Here is a 17,830-nt window from a genome sequence, read left to right as displayed (position 1 = left end):
TAACCAGGTGACTAGAGGTGTAACCAGGTGACTAGAGGTTTGTACAGGTGACTAGAGGTTTCTACAGGTGACTACGGGTGTAACCAGGTGACTACAGGTGTAACCAGGTGACTAGAGGTTTCTACAGGTGACTTCTGAGGTTTACCTAACCCGTGTGTTGTGTGTTCTCTCCAGGTGTGCAGGAGCTGCAGCGGCAGTGCCGAGCTCCAGATGCCCTGCGTGTCTCTGGACTGCCCCGTCCTCTACAAGCTGTCCCGCGTCAGCAGGCAGCTCTCCAGGGCCCCCTACCTCCGCCAGCTCCTGGAGCAGTTCTGAAGGAGGCATCTCTCCAGGGGCCCCTACCTCCACCTCCGCCAGCTCCTGGAGCAGTTCTGAAGGGCCCCCAGTGTTGAGAGTTGGCCCCAACCCCCCCCTCGGTGCTCGGACACTGTCCTCCATCTCACCTTCTCAGTGTGTCCTTTTGTGTTTCCATGCTTTGCCCGGAACCCCGCCCCCAACCCCCCCCCCCCCGCCCAGCCCAGCAGCTCTTCAGGTCCAGACCCTACTGGACGACCAGCGGCTCGTCTGACACCAGTTTTGTGCGTTGGAACCATGACGTGTGTCTTTGCTCGCTGGCTGCTGACGGCTACATGTGACCTCGGGGTTTTTTTTTTCCTCACTCCTCACACCGTCTGTCCAACACGCGTTGGACAGACGGTGGTGCGGCTGAACGGTGTACATATCAGCAGTGAGGAGCGGCGGCGCCGACCGCGGCGCGTGGGGGAAGGCTGCTACTGTCGGACTCGTGTTCCTGATTGTATCGTGTTGATGACGATTGTTTTGGAGCCCGGATTGTACCAGGATGGTCAGGTTGGGCCTGAAGACTGAAGAGATTGGAACTAACGACTCTGATTGGATCTCAAGTCTGAGATTGGACCTGACTCCTGATTGGATCTCAAGTCTGAGATTGGACCTGACTCCTGATTGGACCACAAGTCTGAGATTGGACCTGACTCCTGATTGGACCAGAGGTCTGAGATGGGGCCTGACCCCTCTGGTGGAGCAGGACTTTGGGACTGTTGCAATAGTGTTCTTGGATCATTTTACATCACAAAGAGTATTATTGTTTTGTTTTTTTAATGCATTTCTCTGTGGGGAACTGGTGCGTGGTCACCATATTGATAACCATTCTAGAATGTCTTTCCCGCCAAGCAGCAGATCTGTGTATTTGTATAAATGTAAAAAAAAAAAAAGCCTGTTTTCAGCTGTTTTTAATGCACATTGCTGTAGGTGAATATGTGAGATTGGTATAATAAAAAATAATCAATGTAACAATGAATTCTTCCGGGAATTAAGTCTTCCGACAACTAAGACACTGAACTACGCCGATATGATCACAGTATTGTACAGTTTACAGCATTTGAAACGTTCTCCTAATAAATAAACTCAACCATCAAACACACGACGGGGCTGGGGGGTCCTCGAGGTCTGGACCTGAAGACCCGGACCACCATACGAGTAGTTTTAGTCCTGGTCTTCTAGGTCTGGTGGGACATGACCGGTAAACAGGAAGTGACGTCAGGTAAACAGGAAGTGGCCATAGGCTTGCAGAGCTGCATGTGGATCCTTCATTCTGCTGCGTTCTTCAGGCGCGGGGGGGGGGGGGGGGTCCGGTCTCAGACCCCCCCCCCTCTCCTCCCGGGGGGGGGGGGGGGGGTCCGGTCTCAGTCCCTCTTCTCGCGGGCGGGGGAGGGCAGCTTAATGCGGCGCGGGGACGAGTCCGGGAGCAGCGGCGCCGTGGCGGAGTACGACACAGCAGCTCCTGAGGGCGGCGTCGCCTTGGCAACCGACGGCGGGGACCTCGCGGCGTGGGGGGGCGGCGAGGTCGCCGCGGCGGCGGCGGCGGGGGAGCTAACTATGCTCGGGGCGTCGTCCATCTCGATGACCTCAAAGTCTGCGTCGTTCCACTGGTCCGCTTCTGTCCCCTCTTCCTCCTCCTCCTCCTCTTCCTCCTCCTCCTCGTTGGGGGCGGAGTCCAGCAGCGCCTGGCGGTCCTCGCGGTCCTGGGCGTGGTCGTCGTGGTGCCGCCGCCGGCCGCCGCCGCCGCCACCACCGCCCCGGGGCCTCCTCCTCCCGCCCCCCGGCGCGGCGGGCGCGGCGGAGGCCAGCTTGTACATGACGGGGAACAGCGTGGAGGTGACCACGGCGGCCAGCAGCGCCAGGTACATGAGGAGCGGCGCGTCGCCGGAGCGCCTCAGCAGGACGCCCAGCGCGGCCGGCAGCACCATCTCGCCCAGCGCCGCGCCCGCCACGAAGCCCGCCGCCGACCGGCCCGACACGGCCGTGTACTGCTCCACCCACGACACGCCGCCGGGGAAGGTGGTGGCCATGGAGGCGCCGTAGCAGGCGGAGCACGCCCAGAGCACGGCGGGCGTGCGGCTGAACAGGCAGAGCAGCAGCGAGGACAGCGTGCAGCCCACCAGGCTGCCCAGGACCAGCGCGCCGGGGGGGAAGCGGGCGGCCAGCAGGACGGCCAGCCCCCGGCAGGCGGCGAACGAGCCCCAGAACAGGGAGTTGAGGCCGGCCGCCTGCCGGGGCGTCATGCCGGCGTAGTCCTTGGCGTAGGTGAAGATGAAGGAGCCGTAGGCCACCTCGGCGCCCACGTACCAGAAGAAGAAGAAGGACAGCAGGAGGATGAGGGCCGTGTGGTGGCGGGCCAGCGCCCGCGGGGAGGGGGGGGCCCCGCCGGGGGAGGCCGGGGGGCCCCCCGCCCCCCTCCCCCCCCGGCAGAGGAGGAGGAGGAGGAAGAGGAGGGAGGTGAGGAGCACGAAGCAGCCGATGATGACGTACGCCCACATGGAGCTCATGGCGTGCGTGACGGGATGGGAGAAGGGCGCCGCGGTGACGGGAGACGCGGCGACGGCGGCGCTGGCGTTGGCGTTGGCGTTGGCGTTGGCGTTGGCGTTGGCGTTGGCGGGCGGGGCCAGGGGGGTGGGCGAGGGGGCGTCGGCCACGATCAGCAGCTTGGCGAGGACGGGCGAGACGAAGGCGCCGGCGGCGAAGCTGAAGTGCAGCGCCTGCATGTGGGGGCCGGCCCCGTGGCCCCAGGTCTGCAGCACCAGCACGTTACCGCCTGCGGGCGGCGCCAGAGAGCCGTTAGGGTCAGGGGCTGGACTACTACTGCTTGTTGTGCAGCAGACACTATTTCTTTTCCGCACTACGATAATGAAAACCGTGGAAACGCATTCATTAGCATGCTAATTAAATACGGTTTGTATTTTACTAGCGTGCTAATTAAATACAGTTTGAATTTAATTTGGCATGACTCATTTAATGTACCCACAAATAAATACAAATATATAAAAAACGTATTATTCCTAACCTTACAATGTGTTTGTCTCCACAAAGACATAGAGCAGGTGCTGGTGGACGGTTAGCCAAAGCTGTAGTAATAGCTTTCAGTTAATCATTGATGAAATCCATTAAAACCACATCAGCGGTGAACCACGTTTTACCGCCGGACTTATTGCCCTCAACCTGCACCGCAGGCTGCAGGCGCGTCATCACGTCAGCCACGCCAGTTACACACTAGAACATTTGGTTCACCAGTCCTACCCCCCACGGACTCAAGGTGGGGGGGTCACACATCTCACCCAAAGACTGACGCGACCGCTAGTTTAACACCCTGTTGTTACTAAACAGAGTGATACAGATGTGATGGTTCTTTAAAGACTGCACAGCAGACGTGTTCTTTAGAGACGCAGATGGTTCTCCGAGGACCGTACCAGTGTCCAGGATGCCCATGGATATCCCGATGCTGGACATAAGGCACGTGAGGACCACCGCCATCTTGCAGAAGGGGATGGCACACATCCCGGCCGCCGTCACCAGCAGAGAGAACCCTGAGGAGACACAAGAACCCTGCTCACCTGGAGAGCCCTGTTCACCTGGAGAACCAAGACACCTGTTCACCTGGAGAACCCTGTTCACCTGGAGAACCAAGACACCTGTACACCTGGAGAACCAAGACACCTGTTCACCTGGAGAACCCTGAGGAGGTTGTTATATCATGAGGAGGAGGAAGAGAAGGAGGTTATATCGTACACAGGAGGAGAGGGGGGAGGAGGAGGAGGAGGAGGAGGAGGAGAAGGTTATACTGTACCCAGGAGGAGGAGGAGGAGAAGGAGGAGGAGGAGGTTATACTGTACCCAGGAGGAGGAGGAGGAGAAGGAGGTTATACTGTACCCAGGAGGAGGAGGAGGAGGAGGAGGTTATACTGTACCCAGGAGGAGGAGGAGGAGAAGGAGGAGGAGGAGGTTATACTGTACCCAGGAGGAGGAGGAGGAGGAGGTTATACTGTACCCAGGAGGAGGAGGAGGAGGAGGAGGAGGTTATACTGTACCCAGGAGGAGGAGGAGGAGGAGGTTATACTGTACCCAGGAGGAGGAGGAGGAGGAGGAGGAGGTTATACTGTACCCAGGAGGAGGTGGGGGTTCATGCAGTCGAAGAGCACTCCTCCTATCAGGGAGCCTCCGAGGTATCCGGCCGACCGACCCACGAACACGAAGGAGATGTTGCTGATGTTCCGGTTCAGGTTGTCCGCCAGGTCCTGGAAGGTCGGACCCAGCACCGAGATACTCATGCCCTGGAACACACGGAGAACACGGTCTACGTTACGGAGAACACGGTCTACGTTACGGAGAACACGGTCTACGTTACAGAGAACACGGTCTACGTTACGGAGAACACGGTCTACGTTATGGAGAACACGGTCTACGTTACGGAGAACACGGTCTACGTTATGGAGAACACGGTCTACGTTATGGAGAACACGGTCTACGTTATGAGAACACGGTCTACGTTACGGAGAACACGGTCTACGTTACGGAGAACACGGTCTACGTTACGGAGAACACGGTCTACGTTATGAGAACACGGTCTACGTTATGAGAACACGGTCTACGTTATGAGAACACGGTCTACGTTATGAGAACACGGTCTACGTTACGGAGAACACGGTCTACGTTACGGAGAACACGGTCTACGTTACAGAGAACACGGTCTACGTTATGGAGAACACGGTCTACGTTATGGAGAACACGGTCTACGTTACGGAGAACACGGTCTACGTTATGAGAACACAGTCTACGTTATGAGAACACGGTCTACGTTATGAGAACACGGTCTACGTTATGAGAACACGGTCTACGTTACGGAGAACACGGTCTACGTTACGGAGATACGGTCTACGTTATGGAGAACACGGCCTACGTTATGGAGAACACGGTCTACGTTATGGAGAACACGGTCTACGTTATGGAGAACACGGTCTACGTTACGGAGAACACGGTCTACGTTATGGAGAACACGGTCTACGTTACAGAGAACACGGTCTACGTTACAGAGAACACGGTCTACGTTACGGAGAACACGGTCTACGTTATGGAGACACGGTCTACGTTATGGAGAACACGGTCTACGTTATGAGAACACGGTCTACGTTATGGAGAACACGGTCTACGTTATGGAGAACACGGTCTACGTTATGGAGACACGGTCTACGTTATGGAGAACACGGTCTACGTTATGAGAACACGGTCTACGTTATGAGAACACGGTCTACGTTATGGAGAACACGGTCTACGTTATGAGAACACGGTCTACGTTATGGAGAACACGGTCTACGTTATGAGAACACGGTCTACGTTATGGAGAACACGGTCTACGTTATGAGAACACGGTCTACGTTATGAGAACACGGTCTACGTTATGGAGAACACGGTCTACGTTACAGAGAACACGTCTACGTTACGGAGATACGGTCTACGTTATGAGAACACGGTCTACGTTATGGAGAACACGGTCTACGTTATGAGAACACGGTCTACGTTACGGAGAACACGGTCTACGTTACGGAGAACACGGTCTACGTTATGGAGAACACGGTCTACGTTACAGAGAACACGGTCTACGTTATGGAGACACGGTCTACGTTATGAGAACACGGTCTACGTTACGGAGAACACGGTCTACGTTACGGAGAACACGGTCTACGTTACGGAGAACACGGTCTACGTTACGGAGAACACGGTCTACGTTATGGAGAACACGGTCTACGTTACAGAGAACACGGTCTACGTTATGGAGAACACGGTCTACGTTACGGAGATACGGTCTACGTTATGGAGAACACGGTCTACGTTACAGAGAACACGGTCTACGTTACGGAGATACGGTCTACGTTATGAGAACACGGTCTACGTTATGAGAACACGGTCTACGTTATGAGAACACGGTCTACGTTACAGAGAACACGGTCTACGTTATGAGAACACGGTCTACGTTACAGAGAACACGGTCTACGTTACGGAGATACGGTCTACGTTATGAGAACACGGTCTACGTTATGAGAACACGGTCTACGTTACGAAGAACACGGTCTACGTTACGGAGAACACGGTCTACGTTATGAGAACACGGTCTACGTTATGAGAACACGGTCTACGTTACGAAGAACACGGTCTACGTTACGGAGAACACGGTCTACGTTATGAGAACACGGTCTACGTTATGGAGAACACGGTCTACGTTACGGAGAACACGGTCTACGTTATGGAGACACGGTCTACGTTACAGAGAACACGGTCTACGTTATGGAGAACACGGTCTACGTTATGAGAACACGGTCTACGTTATGAGAACACGGTCTACGTTACGAAGAACACGGTCTACGTTACGGAGAACACGGTCTACGTTATGAGAACACGGTCTACGTTATGGAGAACACGGTCTACGTTATGGAGAACACGGTCTACGTTACGGAGAACACGGTCTACGTTATGGAGACACGGTCTACGTTACAGAGAACACGGTCTACGTTATGGAGAACACGGCCTACGTTACAGAGAACACGGTCTACGTTATGGAGAACACGGTCTACGTTATGGAGAACACGGTCTACGTTATGGAGAACACGGTCTACGTTATGAGAACACGGTCTACGTTATGAGAACACGGTCTACGTTATGAGAACACGGTCTACGTTATGGAGAACACGGTCTACGTTATGAGAACACGGTCTACGTTATGAGAACACGGTCTACGTTATGGAGACACGGTCTACGTTATGAGAACACAGTCTACGTTATGAGAACACGGTCTACGTTATGGAGAACACGGTCTACGTTATGGAGAACACGGTCTACGTTATGAGAACACAGTCTACGTTATGAGAACACGGTCTACGTTATGGAGAACACGGCCTACGTTATGAGAACACGGTCTACGTTATGGAGACACGGTCTACGTTATGAGAACACGGTCTACGTTACGGAGAACACGGTCTACGTTACGGAGATACGGTCTACGTTATGGAGAACACGGCCTACGTTATGGAGAACACGGTCTACGTTATGGAGAACACGGTCTACGTTATGGAGAACACGGTCTACGTTACGGAGAACACGGTCTACGTTATGGAGAACACGGTCTACGTTACAGAGAACACGGTCTACGTTACAGAGAACACGGTCTACGTTACGGAGAACACGGTCTACGTTATGGAGACACGGTCTACGTTATGGAGAACACGGTCTACGTTATGAGAACACGGTCTACGTTATGGAGAACACGGTCTACGTTATGGAGAACACGGTCTACGTTATGGAGACACGGTCTACGTTATGGAGAACACGGTCTACGTTATGAGAACACGGTCTACGTTACGGAGAACACGGTCTACGTTACGGAGAACACGGTCTACGTTATGGAGACACGGTCTACGTTATGGAGAACACGGTCTACGTTATGGAGAACACGGTCTACGTTACAGAGAACACGGTCTACGTTATGGAGAACACGGTCTACGTTACAGAGAACACGTCTACGTTACGGAGATACGGTCTACGTTATGAGAACACGGTCTACGTTATGGAGAACACGGTCTACGTTATGAGAACACGGTCTACGTTACGGAGAACACGGTCTACGTTACGGAGAACACGGTCTACGTTATGGAGAACACGGTCTACGTTACAGAGAACACGGTCTACGTTATGGAGACACGGTCTACGTTATGAGAACACGGTCTACGTTACGGAGAACACGGTCTACGTTACGGAGAACACGGTCTACGTTACGGAGAACACGGTCTACGTTACGGAGAACACGGTCTACGTTATGGAGAACACGGTCTACGTTACAGAGAACACGGTCTACGTTATGGAGACACGGTCTACGTTATGAGAACACGGTCTACGTTACGGAGAACACGGTCTACGTTACGGAGAACACGGTCTACGTTACGGAGAACACGGTCTACGTTACGGAGAACACGGTCTACGTTATGGAGAACACGGTCTACGTTACAGAGAACACGGTCTACGTTATGGAGAACACGGTCTACGTTACGGAGATACGGTCTACGTTATGGAGAACACGGTCTACGTTACAGAGAACACGGTCTACGTTACGGAGATACGGTCTACGTTATGAGAACACGGTCTACGTTATGAGAACACGGTCTACGTTATGAGAACACGGTCTACGTTACAGAGAACACGGTCTACGTTATGAGAACACGGTCTACGTTATGAGAACACGGTCTACGTTACGAAGAACACGGTCTACGTTACGGAGAACACGGTCTACGTTATGAGAACACGGTCTACGTTATGGAGAACACGGTCTACGTTACGGAGAACACGGTCTACGTTATGGAGACACGGTCTACGTTACAGAGAACACGGTCTACGTTATGGAGAACACGGTCTACGTTATGAGAACACGGTCTACGTTATGAGAACACGGTCTACGTTACGAAGAACACGGTCTACGTTACGGAGAACACGGTCTACGTTATGAGAACACGGTCTACGTTATGGAGAACACGGTCTACGTTATGGAGAACACGGTCTACGTTACGGAGAACACGGTCTACGTTATGGAGACACGGTCTACGTTACAGAGAACACGGTCTACGTTATGGAGAACACGGCCTACGTTACAGAGAACACGGTCTACGTTATGGAGAACACGGTCTACGTTATGGAGAACACGGTCTACGTTATGGAGAACACGGTCTACGTTATGAGAACACGGTCTACGTTATGAGAACACGGTCTACGTTATGAGAACACGGTCTACGTTATGGAGAACACGGTCTACGTTATGAGAACACGGTCTACGTTATGAGAACACGGTCTACGTTATGAGAACACGGTCTACGTTATGGAGAACACGGTCTACGTTACAGAGAACACGGTCTACGTTATGGAGAACACGGTCTACGTTACGGAGAACACGGTCTACGTTATGGAGAACACGGTCTACGTTATGGAGAACACGGTCTACGTTATGGAGACACGGTCTACGTTATGGAGAACACGGTCTACGTTATGGAGAACACGGTCTACGTTACGGAGAACACGGTCTACGTTACGGAGAACACGGTCTACGTTATGGAGAACACGGTCTACGTTACAGAGAACACGGTCTACGTTATGGAGACACGGTCTACGTTACGGAGATACGGTCTACGTTATGAGAACACGGTCTACGTTATGAGAACACGGTCTACGTTATGAGAACACGGTCTACGTTATGGAGAACACGGTCTACGTTATGAGAACACGGTCTACGTTACGAAGAACACGGTCTACGTTACGGAGAACACGGTCTACGTTATGAGAACACGGTCTACGTTATGGAGAACACGGTCTACGTTACGGAGAACACGGTCTACGTTATGGAGAACACGGTCTACGTTACAGAGAACACGGTCTACGTTACGGAGAACACAGTCTACGTTATGAGAACACGGTCTACGTTATGAGAACACGGTCTACGTTACAGAGAACACGGTCTACGTTATGAGAACACGGTCTACGTTATGAGAACACGGTCTACGTTATGGAGAACACGGTCTACGTTATGAGAACACGGTCTACGTTACAGAGAACACGGTCTACGTTACGGAGAACACGGTCTACGTTACGGAGATACGGTCTACGTTATGGAGAACACGGCCTACGTTACAGAGAACACGGTCTACGTTATGGAGAACACGGTCTACGTTATGGAGAACACGGTCTACGTTATGGAGAACACGGTCTACGTTATGGAGAACACGGTCTACGTTATGAGAACACGGTCTACGTTATGGAGAACACGGTCTACGTTACAGAGAACACGGTCTACGTTACAGAGAACACGGTCTACGTTATGGAGAACACGGTCTACGTTATGGAGAACACGGTCTACGTTATGGAGAACACGGTCTACGTTACGGAGATACGGTCTACGTTATGAGAACACGGTCTACGTTACAGAGAACACGGTCTACGTTATGAGAACACGGTCTACGTTATGAGAACACGGTCTACGTTATGAGAACACGGTCTACGTTATGGAGAACACGGTCTACGTTATGAGAACACGGTCTACGTTATGGAGAACACGGTCTACGTTACGAAGAACACGGTCTACGTTATGGAGAACACGGTCTACGTTACGGAGAACACGGTCTACGTTATGGAGACACGGTCTACGTTATGAGAACACGGTCTACGTTATGGAGAACACGGTCTACGTTACGGAGAACACGGTCTACGTTATGGAGACACGGTCTACGTTACAGAGAACACGGTCTACGTTACGGAGAACACGGTCTACGTTACGGAGAACACGGTCTACGTTATGAGAACACGGTCTACGTTACGGAGAACACGGTCTACGTTATGGAGAACACGGTCTACGTTACGGAGAACACGGTCTACGTTATGGAGAACACGGCCTACGTTACAGAGAACACGGTCTACGTTATGAGAACACGGTCTACGTTACGGAGAACACGGTCTACGTTATGAGAACACGGTCTACGTTATGAGAACACGGTCTACGTTATGAGAACACGGTCTACGTTACGGACACACGGTCTACGTTATGAGAACACGGTCTACGTTACAGAGAACACGGTCTACGTTACAGAGAACACGGTCTACGTTATGAGAACACGGTCTACGTTACGGAGAACACGGTCTACGTTATGGAGAACACGGTCTACGTTACGAAGAACACGGTCTACGTTATGAGAACACGGTCTACGTTATGGAGAACACGGTCTACGTTATGAGAACACGGTCTACGTTATGGAGAACACGGTCTACGTTACGAAGAACACGGTCTACGTTATGAGAACACGGTCTACGTTATGGAGAACACGGTCTACGTTATGAGAACACGGTCTACGTTATGAGAACACGGTCTACGTTATGGAGAACACGGTCTACGTTACGGAGAACACGGTCTACGTTATGGAGAACACGGTCTACGTTATGAGAACACGGTCTACGTTACGAAGAACACGGTCTACGTTATGAGAACACGGTCTACGTTATGGAGAACACGGCCTACGTTATGGAGAACACGGTCTACGTTATGAGAACACGGTCTACGTTACGAAGAACACGGTCTACGTTATGAGAACACGGTCTACGTTACGGAGAACACGGTCTACGTTACAGAGAACACGGTCTACGTTATGAGAACACGGTCTACGTTATGGAGAACACGGTCTACGTTATGAGAACACGGTCTACGTTATGGAGAACACGGTCTACGTTACGAAGAACACGGTCTACGTTATGAGAACACGGTCTACGTTACGGAGAACACGGTCTACGTTACAGAGAACACGGTCTACGTTATGGAGAACACGGTCTACGTTATGGAGAACACGGTCTACGTTATGGAGAACACGGTCTACGTTATGGAGACACGGTCTACGTTACAGAGAACACGGTCTACGTTATGGAGAACACGGTCTACGTTACGGAGAACACGGTCTACGTTATGGAGAACACGGTCTACGTTACGGAGAACACGGTCTACGTTATGGAGAACACGGTCTACGTTACGGAGACATGGTCTACGTTATGGAGACACGGTCTACGTTACAGAGAACACGGTCTACGTTATGGAGAACACGGTCTACGTTACGGAGAACACGGTCTACGTTATGGAGACACGGTCTACGTTACAGAGAACACGGTCTATGTTACGGAGAACACAGTCTACGTTATGAGAACACGGTCTACGTTATGAGAACACGGTCTACGTTATGGAGAACACGGTCTACGTTACGGAGACATGGTCTACGTTATGAGAACACGGTCTACGTTATGAGAACACGGTCTACGTTACGGACACACGGTCTACGTTATGAGAACACGGTCTACGTTACAGAGAACACGGTCTACGTTACAGAGAACACGGTCTACGTTATGAGAACACGGTCTACGTTACGGAGAACACGGTCTACGTTACGGAGAACACGGTCTACGTTATGGAGAACACGGTCTACGTTATGAGAACACGGTCTACGTTATGAGAACACGGTCTACGTTATGGAGAACACGGTCTACGTTATGAGAACACGGTCTACGTTACGGAGAACACGGTCTACGTTATGGAGAACACGGTCTACGTTATGAGAACACGGTCTACGTTACGAAGAACACGGTCTACGTTATGGAGAACACGGTCTACGTTACGGAGACATGGTCTACGTTATGAGAACACGGTCTACGTTATGAGAACACGGTCTACGTTACGGACACACGGTCTACGTTATGAGAACACGGTCTACGTTACAGAGAACACGGTCTACGTTACAGAGAACACGGTCTACGTTATGAGAACACGGTCTACGTTACGGAGAACACGGTCTACGTTACGGAGAACACGGTCTACGTTATGGAGAACACGGTCTACGTTATGAGAACACGGTCTACGTTATGAGAACACGGTCTACGTTATGGAGAACACGGTCTACGTTATGAGAACACGGTCTACGTTACGGAGAACACGGTCTACGTTATGGAGAACACGGTCTACGTTATGAGAACACGGTCTACGTTACGAAGAACACGGTCTACGTTATGGAGAACACGGTCTACGTTATGGAGAACACGGTCTACGTTATGGAGAACACGGTCTACGTTACGGAGAACACGGTCTACGTTATGGAGAACACGGTCTACGTTATGAGAACACGGTCTACGTTATGGAGAACACGGTCTACGTTATGGAGAACACGGTCTACGTTATGGAGACACGGTCTACGTTACAGAGAACACGGTCTACGTTATGGAGAACACGGTCTACGTTACGGAGAACACGGTCTACGTTATGGAGAACACGGTCTACGTTACGGAGAACACGGTCTACGTTATGGAGAACACGGTCTACGTTACGGAGACATGGTCTACGTTATGGAGACACGGTCTACGTTACAGAGAACACGGTCTACGTTATGGAGAACACGGTCTACGTTACGGAGAACACGGTCTACGTTATGGAGACACGGTCTACGTTACAGAGAACACGGTCTATGTTACGGAGAACACAGTCTACGTTATGAGAACACGGTCTACGTTATGAGAACACGGTCTACGTTATGGAGAACACGGTCTACGTTACGGAGACATGGTCTACGTTATGAGAACACGGTCTACGTTATGAGAACACGGTCTACGTTACGGACACACGGTCTACGTTATGAGAACACGGTCTACGTTACAGAGAACACGGTCTACGTTACAGAGAACACGGTCTACGTTATGAGAACACGGTCTACGTTACGGAGAACACGGTCTACGTTACGGAGAACACGGTCTACGTTATGGAGAACACGGTCTACGTTATGAGAACACGGTCTACGTTATGGAGAACACGGTCTACGTTATGAGAACACGGTCTACGTTATGAGAACACGGTCTACGTTACGGAGAACACGGTCTACGTTATGGAGAACACGGTCTACGTTATGAGAACACGGTCTACGTTACGAAGAACACGGTCTACGTTATGGAGAACACGGTCTACGTTATGGAGAACACGGTCTACGTTATGGAGAACACGGTCTACGTTACGGAGAACACGGTCTACGTTATGGAGAACACGGTCTACGTTATGAGAACACGGTCTACGTTATGGAGAACACGGTCTACGTTATGGAGAACACGGTCTACGTTATGGAGAACACGGTCTACGTTATGGAGAACACGGTCTACGTTACAGAGAACACGGTCTACGTTATGAGAACACGGTCTACGTTATGAGAACACGGTCTACGTTACAGAGAACACGGTCTACGTTACGGACACACGGTCTACGTTATGAGAACACGGTCTACGTTACGGAGAACACGGTCTACGTTACGGAGAACACGGTCTACGTTATGAGAACACGGTCTACGTTACGAAGAACACGGTCTACGTTATGAGAACACGGTCTACGTTACAGAGAACACAGTCTACGTTATGAGAACACAGTCTACGTTACGAAGAACACGGTCTACGTTATGAGAACACGGTCTACGTTATGGAGAACACGGTCTACGTTACGGAGAACACGGTCTACGTTACACAGAGCACGGTCTACGTTACAGAGAACACGGCCTACGTTACAGAGAACACGGTCTACGTTACAGAGAACACGGTCTACGTTATGAGAACACGGTCTACGTTATGGAGAACACGGTCTACGTTACAGAGAACACGGTCTACGTTACGGACACACGGTCTACGTTATGAGAACACGGTCTACGTTATGAGAACACGGTCTACGTTATGGAGAACACGGTCTACGTTATGGAGAACACGGTCTACGTTATGGAGAACACGGTCTACGTTACAGAGAACACGGTCTACGTTATGAGAACACGGTCTACGTTATGAGAACACGGTCTACGTTACGGACACACGGTCTACGTTATGAGAACACGGTCTACGTTACGGACACACGGTCTACGTTATGAGAACACGGTCTACGTTACGGAGAACACGGTCTACGTTACGGAGAACACGGTCTACGTTATGGAGAACACGGTCTACGTTATGAGAACACGGTCTACGTTATGGAGAACACGGTCTACGTTACAAAGAACACGGTCTACGTTATGGAGAACACGGTCTACGTTATGAGAACACGGTCTACGTTATGGAGAACACGGTCTACGTTATGGAGAACACGGTCTACGTTACGAAGAACACGGTCTACGTTATGAGAACACGGTCTACGTTACGGAGAACACGGTCTACGTTACAGAGAACACGGTCTACGTTATGGAGAACACGGTCTACGTTATGAGAACACGGTCTACGTTACGGACACACGGTCTACGTTATGAGAACACGGTCTACGTTACGGACACACGGTCTACGTTATGAGAACACGGTCTACGTTACGGAGAACACGGTCTACGTTACGGAGAACACGGTCTACGTTATGAGAACACGGTCTACGTTATGAGAACACGGTCTACGTTATGAGAACACGGTCTACGTTATGAGAACACGGTCTACGTTACGGAGAACACGGTCTACGTTATGGAGAACACGGTCTACGTTATGAGAACACGGTCTACGTTACGGAGAACACGGTCTACGTTATGGAGAACACGGTCTACGTTATGAGAACACGGTCTACGTTATGAGAACACGGTCTACGTTATGAGAACACGGTCTACGTTACGGAGAACACGGTCTACGTTATGAGAACACGGTCTACGTTACGGAGAACACGGTCTACGTTATGAGAACACGGTCTACGTTATGGAGAACACGGCCTACGTTATGAGAACACGGTCTACGTTATGAGAACACGGCCTACGTTACAGAGAACACGGTCTACGTTATGGAGAACACGGTCTACGTTACGGAGAACACGGTCTACGTTATGGAGAACACGGTCTACGTTACAGAGAACACGGTCTACGTTATGAGAACACGGTCTACGTTACAGAGAACACGGTCTACGTTACAGAGAACACGGTCTACGTTATGGAGAACACGGTCTACGTTATGGAGACACGGTCTACGTTACGGAGAACACGGTCTACGTTATGGAGAACACGGTCTACGTTATGAGAACACGGTCTACGTTATGGAGAACACGGTCTACGTTATGGAGAACACGGTCTACGTTATGAGAACACGGTCTACGTTACAGAGAACACGGTCTACGTTACGGAGAACACGGTCTACGTTATCACTACAGAAGAGGTTAAACCCTCTCCGCGGTTCACTGAGATGGTGGCATTGTGCATCAGCTGCCAGTAGACGTGTTGGTTTAGACGAGGAGGGCGCAGAACGCCGCCTCCTCAGTTTGAGTCAGATATCATATTTAAAAGAAAGCAGTTGGAAACCAGTTCTAAAGCCTGCTGGTCCGGGTGTTCCCACTCCGGTGAGACCAAGCCTGTTTACGCCTCGGTATGTGGTCCTGGTCCACGCACTGAGTGGAGTACAGTAGTATAGTACAGTAGTATAGTACAGTAGTATCGCATAACTTTAGATATATTGGTTTACTCAGACTGCTGAGGTGTGTGAGACAGAGGGACAGAGACACAAACCAGACCTTATTGTGTTCAATGATGACAGGTGTGTGTACCACCATGTGTTTAAATATGACAGGTGTGTGAACCATGTGTATAACATGTTAGTGTAGTTCTGGTTTTAGGGTTAGGTTAGGGCGGATATTTATGATTAGTAGTTAGTCTAGTTAGGGTTACATCTAGTACTAGGGGTTAGTTTAGTTCGGGTTGAAAGGTTAGGTCTTTAGGGTTAGTAATCAGTCTAGTTAGGGTTATAGGCTTGGGTTTGGTCTAGTAGTCCGTTTAGTTCAGGTTTTGTGGTCTTTAGGGTTAGCAGTTAGTCTAGCAATGGCTAGTAGTTCGTCTAGTAAGGGTTTTCTGGTCTTTAAGGTTAGCAGTTAGGGTTAATAGTTTAGTAAGGGTTCTAGGCTTGGGTTAGGTCTAGTACTCAGTGTAGTTCGGGTTTCATGGTCTTGAGGGTTAGTAGTTAGTCTAGTTAGTGTTATAGGCTTGGGTAAGGTCTAGCGAAGGGTGATATTTACCAGTCCCAGGAAGGAGGCGCACAGCGCCAGCGTGACCATCCACCTCCGGCAGCCCTCGGAGCCCGAGGCGACCCGGACCCGCTCCGAGCCGAGCTTCGGGGCCCTGGACGCGGCTTTCAGGACGCTCTTCAGCCTGCTCCGGGAGTCGCTCCTCTGGTCGAACACGGTGTCTTCCTCCTGCTCGTCGTCATCGCCTTCCTCCTCCATGCTGGCGAAGCGGACGTGTTTCTTCTTGACGGAGGCGGACATCCCGGAGGAGGGGGACAGGTCGACCGTGGGGGGAGGCGAGGGGCGAGGGGGCGCAGCGGCGGCAGGACGCGGTCGGAGTCACGGATGTATTTGGAACCAGGTCCGGTTGTGGAGCTATTCCTCACAGCGGAGGCTGGACGCTAACATGTTGTCAAATAATGTCACGTGACGCGCTCAGCTGACGTCTTGAAGGTACACAGGAAGTGCGGCTCGTGACGTCAGACACCTGGGAACACCTCCAGTTTACGTGGATAATAATATTATATATTACCGGTCATTTAGAATAATACAAGCCTTCTAATACCATAGCTATTAATACGATCACAATAATAACGCTGTGGTATATATTACTGGTAACATAGATGAGCTACTATTACTATTATACTATTAATAATAATAATAATAATAATAATAATAATAATAATACATACATATTAAAGACTTTATATATTAGAGGTTATACAGAATGATATATGCCTAATTTTAATATGCTATTATAATATGTTAATAACAATATCATATCAAATATGACCGGTAATATTTAATCATATCTACTACTATTATGTATATTAATTGAATAATAACATGTTATGTATTAGTTTATGTATTAATATAGGTCTATTAATATACTACTGTATGTTCATGAAAATGTCATGAAAAAATTACCCGTAATATACAGTATAATTGT

At 50.5% G+C, this 17,830-nt stretch overlaps 2 protein-coding genes across 2 annotated transcripts in view; one reads left to right on the top strand and one right to left on the bottom strand.

The window, feature by feature from the left end:
• The window catches only part of rev3l (REV3 like, DNA directed polymerase zeta catalytic subunit), a 35,221-nt gene extending 34,795 nt beyond the window's left edge, over positions 1-426 (top strand). The window contains exon 32 of the mRNA XM_084484041.1: positions 175-426. Within this exon, the coding sequence (XP_084340167.1) occupies positions 175-315 (141 nt within the window). The 3' untranslated portion in view covers positions 316-426. The remainder of the gene's footprint in view (positions 1-174) is intronic.
• A 1,275-nt stretch (positions 427-1,701) lies between these two features.
• Positions 1,702-17,247, bottom strand: slc60a2b (solute carrier family 60 member 2b). Its single transcript, XM_084484045.1, has 4 exons — positions 16,894-17,247; positions 4,456-4,624; positions 3,765-3,881; positions 1,702-3,112 (listed from the first exon to the last, which is right to left on the bottom strand). Exons 1-4 carry the CDS (start codon positions 17,140-17,142, stop codon positions 1,704-1,706), a joined length of 1,944 nt encoding a protein of 647 aa, XP_084340171.1. The 5' UTR covers positions 17,143-17,247; the 3' UTR covers positions 1,702-1,703.
• Positions 17,248-17,830: the final 583 nt, after the last annotated feature.

This window comes from Micromesistius poutassou, assembly GCF_964030765.1.
Source record: "Micromesistius poutassou genome assembly, chromosome: 19".
NCBI classification, from domain to species: domain Eukaryota; kingdom Metazoa; phylum Chordata; class Actinopteri; order Gadiformes; family Gadidae; genus Micromesistius; species Micromesistius poutassou.
Note: the sequence above shows the minus strand (reverse complement) of the source record. Positions and strands in the feature narration are given on the sequence as shown.